Source organism: Corticium candelabrum, chromosome 12, assembly GCF_963422355.1.
Source record: "Corticium candelabrum chromosome 12, ooCorCand1.1, whole genome shotgun sequence".
NCBI lineage: Eukaryota > Metazoa > Porifera > Homoscleromorpha > Homosclerophorida > Plakinidae > Corticium > Corticium candelabrum.
In genome coordinates, this window is record NC_085096.1 from 3,153,652 (window position 1) to 3,162,982 (window position 9,331).

Consider the following 9,331-nt stretch of genomic DNA (forward strand, 5'->3'; position numbering starts at 1 on the left):
ATGGTCTTGGCTAAAAAAATTCAGGGGTGGAGCATAGATAAGAGAGCATTGCACACCACAGTTTCGGTAAGTTTTAGCATTCTTGGTTTGTATTCCAGAGTCCGCAATAGTAATTCAAATTTATCAGATTTACCCTAAAGATAAGGACGTACCCTTTGACTTTACTAGAGGGCGCATCTGACCTTGGACACTCTTGTTCCTCTATCCGAAAATTGTATGTGTTGGTACATTGGTTATACCTAACAAACTCTGAGTGCTGCTTTTACCGTCTGGTTAGCTGGATTTGTTCTAGTAACCTTGTCTGCTGCAGAACACTGCTGCTATTCTAAACAGGCATCTTTATTATGATGGTTTGCTTCTTCTGCATCACAACTCTCTACCGGTAGCGTATTATAAGCATGTACTGCATCTTCCAGCAAATGAAACATATATAGGAACAGCTCACATGTAAGCTCCTTTTGAACACTGCTAGCGTTGCTTGCCGTCACTGTTTGGCAGAATGGTACCTGGGCGAGAATTCTCCAGTGGTATAGATCATGCATGCTTGTGTTTAGTTATATATAGTGCACTAGTGAATTGAAAAATTCAAACGTTCTAACAATAAAATGTCTATTGGTGAGCACGTCCTAACTGAGCTGTGGAGAATTGAGTGAACGAGAATAATGGCAGAGTGTACTGATGAGTTGTTCATGCAAAACTAACGCTGTGAGCAAGAGAACAAATAAGTTGACGTTCATGTGTTGAATTTCGTTGGACAACGTTGACACAAGTTTTACTGTACGGCTGTTACTTCTCTACAATAATTATAATAATAATAAGACCAAATAATAATATTTTGATACATACCGCTACTGGTACAGTGCTCTAAAAGTTAGAGCTAAGTACACACATACACACTACATACATGTCTACGTCTGCAATTGCCTTCACACGTGACTACGTACGCAAGTCTACGCAAGTGCACAAAGAGTCTGATCTCTCAGCCATGTAGCTACCGTACTTTTCTTCTGCACAAGATTCTTGCTTACCCTCAATTTCTCTCGTTTCTCAAATGCGACCCTTTTTCTTTTGCGAAAGTTCCAGAGTGCTGCAATCCTGAAGTGTGGAGGCAAGCCTCGGTCGATAGAACATTGTGGGAACAGCTCCGGGTCTCAATTTTGCTTTTTTACAAACCAAGCCAAAGCTCTTAAATAGATCTGGCTGTACTTCAAAGTTTTCTGGCTCAAAGTGGCTGGTACAGATTCCTGTAAACTCAGTAGGACCGCCCCAGCCGTCTCTTGTCTTCCGTGTACTTGCGATTCCCTCTCTTTTCCTAGTTGAGGATCTTTTGGAAATCGAAATGCACTTGCGCCTGATTTGTTCGAGTTGGTGCAACCTGCAGCTGCACAGTAACGACGCATTATTTCTCCACAGGTTCGTTGTTTACAATACACACTAGCGTGAGGTCTCCCTCCAGTGACGTCAACACAATACCACGCCCTTTACCAAAACTCCAATAACCGGAAGCAACTTTTACTTGCTATATCATAGCGAAGACTTATCTTAAAATCTAAAACTATTTTTCCTGTCATGTATGCAACTAGAACTATTGATTTCCATCATAAAAGAATTTTTGATTCTTGCGTTGCAGTTACCCTTTAAGCAATAGACACGATCACGGACAGCACGTTAATATTTCTAAGATGAGATCAATAATTTTTCATATGTATCAGTGTGTATTACGTCGTCAAAAGTTTAATTATTGCATTATTTATCGTTTGTAATGAAGATATGCATTTTCCAAACTTTTTGAGTAGTAGAGAAATTGTCCTTTATTTTTAATGTGTCTAACTATTTGTTGACAGACAGTCAATTCATTTTTAAATGACACAAACCAAACACCAGTATACGTCGTTAATTCTGGTTACGTTTTTTGTCTAGGGTTACCGTGGTTATGCTGGTCCTAAAGGTGACCTTGGTCCAATGGGAAAACCTGGTGTCCCAAAAAAAGGCTCTCCAGGTGAGCAAGGTTCACAGGGAGCAAATGGAATAAAAGGAAACAAGGTAAGTAAAAAGCTATTGCATCTGCTTATATTCTTTGCATAGTATACGATAATTTTTAAACATAAAAGTCTAATTAGAGCTGATGTAAGTGCGGATATTATAGGAAAGATTTCTTAGGTTACAAAGAATACCCCATTTCAAAATGAGTTTGGTCTCAAAGCTCTATTCATTAGTCTTGCACATGTGTGGGTTTTCCAACTTAGCGTTAGAAACCAGAGGGCAAAAAATGGATTATTTTGGTTATTAATTAAACTTAAGCTTTATGCGTGATACTTTAACCAACAGCTGGCCGTTCAGAATAGTTGTTTGTAACGGTAGTGACTGTCAGTTTACAGTTTGAAACAAACACGCGCACATTGACACACACACACACACACACACACACACACACACACACACACACACACACACACACACACACACACACACACAAACACAAACACAAACACACACACACACATACCTTGACCTTGATTCCACCATACCCCACTATGGGTTTGGCAACGCAGCGTAATAGCGCTTCTCCAAGCAGCACGATCATCAGCATCACGGAGACCCATACGTAATGACATGAGGTCTCTTGTGACAAAATCTATCCATCTCTGTTTAGGACCATGTGTAGGTCTTGTTGCATTACTAAGTCTGCGGCAATGTAGTTGATTTTGAGGATGATTGGCAATCATGCGCAGCAGATGGCTCAGCCATTCCAATCGTTGTCTCTGTATTGTCTTAACAGAAAGGTTTTCTTACGCTCGTTCCAAATTGTCTGAATTCTTGACTTAATTCCACTTTGAGACATTAACAATCGATGGAATACACCGCACGTGGAATGTATTTAGACGTTGAATGTTTGCTTGTGTAACGGACAAAGTTTCACATCCATATAGCAAAACTGGTCTCACCAAAGCATGAAAAGTTTTTATCTTTGTGCAGATTTAACTGTTTGTTGTTAAATACTCTTTTCTTCTAGGAACCAAAAAATTTACTTGCTTTGCATATGCAAGCATCAATTTTAGCATTGCATCCATTATTTTGGCTCATGATTCTCTCCAAGGAAGTGAACGCTGTAACGTTTTCAAGAACAGAACCGTCAAGAGAAATACGTACCTGCACACAACCAATGCTCAAAACTTTTGTTTTCTTGATGCTGATTTTTATTTCCCTTATACAGCAAGACTCACGTACGCTCTCTAATAACTTTTATAATTCACCCGAGATCTTCACACACACACACACACACACACACACACACACACACACACACACACACACACACACACACACACACACACACACAAAATGGCAAATGGATAAGGGGCTGCCGTGAAACGGTAATGCCACCCAGCCAGATGGCTTGGTTTCTGTGCAATATGTAGAAGATATGGGCCATGCTAAGAAATCTCTTGGAGCCTGGCCAGGTGCTTGCAAGAGCACCGAATGCGACGCCAACTGTGGTTGGGACACCCGTAGTTCCACCCGGACCGCAGTGGCTGATGGAATTTGTCGCAGTCGGAGGCCTTCGCCACCCCAGTCGAGACCAGTTACTCATTTATACTCCTGAGTCGAGAAAGGCAATTGTGTATAAGTTTCTTGCCCAAGAAAATTAAAGTCGGTAAAGTCTGTAATGTCTTTATTAAAGTATTAAGTACGTTTACTCGTTGTCTTCGAGTAGTATTTTTCTGTTCTTTCTTGTCTGGAACTAAGGGCTGCTGATAAATTGTCAAATTATTTTCAAAATTGGTACAAAACCAACAAATGTTGATATTTTTCATCGTAGTCATGTATTTTTCTAGGGTGACCGTGGTCCTGTAGGAGCTACTGGTGGAGAAGGTAGTCGAGGTTGGACAGGCTCATCTGGAAAAGAAGGAGATAAAGTAAGTGATGGTTTCACCAGCTGGCATGCTTTGCAAAATTACGATAATCGTAGACGTTGCAAACGTCGCTGTGTGAATTCTTATACTGACAATTCGCTCTTCGATTTTCTACTGGCACAACTCTGCTGGAACCCCAGCTTGCTCAAAATCTGTTTCTGTGCGGTATCCATTGCACGCGGGTATTTATATCTAGCATCTGATTCCCAAAAGCAACAACAGCTCCATAAACAATCTAGAGACAGCTCAAAGTCGAGTACAGCGCAGAAATCAGCAATTATCGCTCACGGAAGCCACACGCGTGAATTTTTAGTTGGCTGCGATTGGTCGAAATCTTTGTGATACTTCCGAAGCAACGTGCTCATCTCCCGGTTTGACGCTCAAATAGAACTCGGTTCGATTTGGACGCGTCGCATTGCGTGCGTCGCGTCGCGTGATTCGCGTTCCCCTGGCGTCTCGTCGAGCGATATACAATTTGAATTTTGTGCGGCGTGACGCACGCGACGCGACACTCAAACGTTCACATATAGTAAATCCAGCTAAATGGGTCTCGTCGCATGCGTCGCGTCATCAAATTGTAAATGGTCGACGCGACGTGTGGAAGATACGACTCGACGTGAAGGGGACGCGACTCAACGCACCGCGTCAGTATAGAACCGAGATTTATTTGAGCGTTAAACTAAAAGCTGACAACGTCGCGTTGAAAGTATCTTCTAGATTTCGACCAATCACAGCCAACTAAAAATGTACATGTGGCTTCCGTGAGCGATGATTACTGATTTCGATGCTGTACTCGACTTTGAGCGGTCTATTGTGCACAGATCTGTCATTGCTTGTGTATGATCAGCTGAAACGTGTACAGAGACCGTCGGAAATAGAGTTTCAGCAAGCTGGAGGTTCCAGAGAGTTCTGCCAGTAGAATATTAATTAAAGCGCATGGGGTCAGTTCAAGAATTCATGCAGCAACGTGTACGGCGCGCTGAAATCATATTACGAATGGTACCACGCGCGTGACGCGACGCGTGCCACTCCCACGCGATACTATGAGACGCGATGCACGCGAAGCGACGGCTGGCACGATCTGCAGTAGTCTCGCGTAGCCACACCACCTTTCGCGCCGTCTGAGAAACTGTATTGATGTAGTTGTTCTACCGGTAGAATGAAGAGGTGTTTGTTGTCATTACGACTACCCAACTGTATTTTGAATGCGCGGTAACGACAGAGATCTAACAACAACACAACACAAAGCAACTCAGCGAGCGAGAATGTTACTCGTAACACAACTTTAAAACGCTGTCAAAACTATCCAGTCTAATACTAACCCAATCAGTAGCTATTCTAATGCGTACACCTAATAGTGCTATAAATACAACAGTGTCAAAATTGTTACTGGTTGGTCAAATTTCATATTGCACTTGACAAGACGAATACGTAATGCAATCCACATCGCATTCGTTATTTTATCAATCTGCGAGCAGCAGCAAGACTGCACATTTTGGGTACAAGATATACAGGAGTCGGTCAAAACTACCTTTGGCAAAGTGTGACAGACGTAATTAATTAGCAATAGAGGCGATCACGAACTGCACGTTATTATTTCTAACACGAGATTAAACACGTCCCCGTTCACGCTTGCGTCGCATAAAAATTGTCTTACATCTCTTTATTCCAACGAAATGTGCTGGAATAATGAGAGGAAATAGCAACTATATCAAATCAGTTTCCCAAACTTTTTCGCCGGAGTATGTCGGCTCCAGAAGTTTACGCAACGCGAGACTAGGCAACCATGTAGTACCCACGTTTAAGGCAAGTAGAACAGCCAATATCAATAGCTACAAGAATTGCATCATTCGAAAGCGCAATGAGCAGTCTTTCTATATTTGTATTCATGGTTATTTTTCTTTTATAATGTGGCTGCAGTAGCAAATAATAGATAAGCGACAGTAGTTTACGTGCGCACGGCTAGACAATTAGTACATTCTTGTAGGCATGTGATCGCGTGTTAATGTCAGATGATTGCGTTAATGATGATAGAGGTGTCGAAAGGGTTAAACAACAGCATGCCGTTCATAATAAAAGTTTGTAACGGTATTGACCGTCGGTTTACACTTTGAAACACACGCACACATTGACACACACATTGACACAAACAGACGTACGCGCACACACACACACACACACACACACACACACACACACACACACACACACACACACACACACACACACACACACACACACACACACACACACACGCACACACACACACAACACTGTCACTTACTAGTAGCTCGGATATGAAATGGCATAGTTGCTGAATTTTATTGTTTGCTTAGTAATAATAGCGTTTGACTGAGCTGTATAACAAATACACTGTCAGCACTGTTTAGACATTTACACCGAAAAGTACTGGTGTTTACTGCGCTGTGCTAGACTACTACTGTACTACCAAATTTTCATGTTTGTTATCAAAAGGTGCTATTATATAAACATTCAATTTTTTTATTAATAACAGGGATTGGACCGGTTTTTTTTCGTTTGTAGTTTAAAGATTTTGTTTAAGTTATTATAATTCGGCGACTAAAATTCAAGTAAAAATTTCTGCCAATTCAACCTTGACGCGATTGAGCAAAACTTGCTCTAGTTTAACGAAAACCAATAAACCGGTATGTTCTTAATTCTGGTTACGTATACTTTTGTCTAGGGTGAGCCTGGCCCTAAAGGTGCAAAAGGATCTAAAGGAGATAATGGTAAAATGGGCCTTAAAGGTTGGCCGGGAGCAGATGGAAAACAGGGTGTAACCGGCAATCCCGGAATTGCAGTAAGAAATAATAGCATTATTAAAGTAATAAGCAACGTTTGTGATAAATGACATGTTAGGGATCAGAAGGGCTCCCTGGACCGCCAGGTAACAACGGAAGCAAAGGCGAACAGGTAAATGACTTTATGCAAGGTTATAGCAATTTCAATAATTATGCGCATAAAATAGAACAAAAGGAGTTAGGTTTTAATCATTCGCATACACACGTGCATGCACGCATGCACACAGTGACACACCCACAACCATTGGCTCTCTGTGAGAACCTGGATAAGATATGGTGTATCAAGTTTGTTTTTGACTGAATAGACACAATTAGAAAGACGTAATATCAATATGGCGTTTGATCAAAACGTTTTCAAAATCCTGTGCCACCGTTCAAATCTTTATACATAAAATTACAGATTTCTGCTACACCGTGTTAAAGTCGTACTGTGCTACAAATCTTCGTTTTATTATGATCAAATTAAAGGTGCTATTACTAACTAAGTCAATGTTATATGTAAGCTAGCATTAACCCTAGCTTGGACGTCTTTTTGTTTGACCGTTTACATATTACAAATGTCTTTTCCAAATTACTATATACTGTACTTGGCCAAAGTTAGTGCCAATTGAATATTGACGCGATTTAGCTCGACCTGATCTGGTTTAAGAATTTGAGTAATTACATACAGAACTACAGTTCTTTAGCTAAAAGAGCAATGTGAGCAAAATGTTCAACATTGTAAAATGTCTGTGTCATGCATAAAACCGCTTCACCAAAACTCTAGATCCGTGCTTGGTAGTAACGCGTAGAAACGACCAATTAGTTTTACCAGAATTGCCAGCAGAAGCAGAGACAATTCACAATTTGGTACATACAAAGGCAAACATCAGTCTAGTCTTACGTAGTTAGACAGTCTTCCTACAAAAAGTGTTTGGCTCCGTTACACTGTAAAGACAAACATATGTTATCCACTTTCTAGGGAAATATAACAAACATTAACCCTATATAGGCGTAGCGAGGATTATAGTAGTCGTTTTACCAGAAGTGGCGACCGACTCGACGGAAATACCGACTCGACGACTCGACGGAAACAACCATGTAACAACTTTGGAATATAGCGTGCGTTTATTGATATCGCTCGTGTAATCTCTACATTTGGTTGTTGGAGCTTGTCCTCTAGTCTATGCGGAGTCATGCAGAACGTTCCAATTTTGATTACCGATGACGACATTTGAGTGTACCTTGAAGGTCATGGCGAACCGAAAGTAAGTGAATAGAGAGTAAGTAAATCGGCGAGAAAGCGCAGCACCGAACTGATTTACCGGTTTGTAATAAACTGCCTTGCCTGTCTTTTCTCAGCCACCTGTATAAACAAGTTTTGGGGTGCTTGGGTCTAGTGACGTGCACGTGGTGTTAATTTGTGCATGCTTTGGTATCAATTTGTGCAAACAATTGTACGTTTGCAGTAACTGTCTGCTGTTGTGTCGATTGGAGTGCCTACCTGTGCCTCGTTGTTGAGGCTAAAATTTATCGTTCGGTGTTCTAGGAACACAAGCATAGGTATGTTTCCTGCTTTGCAGTGTTTGGAAGAACATTGCTAATTAAGGAGTCAATTTCTCGGCGCTTAGGTTTCAGCACAGTAGTGCTTATTTCCATTAATTATTGTTCCACTAAATTAGTGTCTATCATGTCTTTATTGAAGTCTTTTTGAGTACGTTTACTTTCCATTTTGGAGTAGTATTTTCTGTTCTTTCTTTCTAGGACTAAGGGCTTGCTGATAGACTGTCAGAGCATTTTATAGTGGTAAAAAAACAAAACTGGATGTTTTTCATTATATTTACTTATTCTTCTAGGGTGACCGCGGTCCTGTAGGAGCTACTGGTGGACAAGGTCCTCAAGGTTTGAGGGGTTTACGTGGATCAAGAGGATATCCGGTAAGTAATTTTTTCACCAACTGGCATGCTCTGCAAAGGTATGATAATTGTCAAACCTGAAACTGTAAAGCTGAATTTACAATGTGCGAACGCTTGAGCGTCGCGTCGCGTCGTGTTGTCTTGTGTGAGGGTGGCACGCGTCGCGTCACGCGCGTCGTACCATTCACAATATGATTTCATCGCGCCGTAAACGGCGCTGTATGAACTCTTGAACTGAGGACTCGAGCTTACATTTTCTAATTGCACAACTCTGCCGGAATCCGCAGCTTGCTCCAAATCCTTTTCCGTGCGGTTTCTATAGCACGATGGGTATTTGTATATTGCAGCTGATCATCGGCAAGCAAGGTCAGCTCCCTACACAACCTAGAGTCAGCTCAACGTCGAGTACAGCGCCGAAATCAGTAATGATCACTCACAGAAGCCACACGTGCATTTTTAGTGAGCTGTGATTGGTCGAATTCTAGGTGATACTTCCGACGTGACGTGCTCAGCTTCCAGTGCGACGCTCAAATAGAACCGTCGCGTCCTCCCCGTTGCCTTCCTCTCGCATCGCGTTACGTCGAACCATTCATAATTTGAATTTAGTACGACGCGACGCTCAAGCGTTTGCATATTGTAAATCCAGCTGAAAGAGCCTTGTCGCATGCTTCGCGTCCTCAAATTGTAAATGTCTCGACGC

The 9,331-nt window shown here is 41.6% G+C and overlaps 1 protein-coding gene across 1 annotated transcript in view; it reads left to right on the forward strand.

Annotated features, from left to right (window-relative positions):
* Positions 1 to 9,331, forward strand: part of LOC134187577 (collagen alpha-1(II) chain-like) — a 17,297-nt gene continuing 7,966 nt past the window's right edge. The window contains exons 1-7 of the mRNA XM_062655730.1: positions 1 to 66; positions 1,921 to 2,043; positions 3,837 to 3,917; positions 6,619 to 6,735; positions 6,795 to 6,918; positions 7,967 to 7,983; positions 8,572 to 8,652. Coding sequence (XP_062511714.1) covers positions 1 to 66; positions 1,921 to 2,043; positions 3,837 to 3,917; positions 6,619 to 6,735; positions 6,795 to 6,918; positions 7,967 to 7,983; positions 8,572 to 8,652 — 609 coding nt within the window. The remainder of the gene's footprint in view (positions 67 to 1,920; positions 2,044 to 3,836; positions 3,918 to 6,618; positions 6,736 to 6,794; positions 6,919 to 7,966; positions 7,984 to 8,571; positions 8,653 to 9,331) is intronic.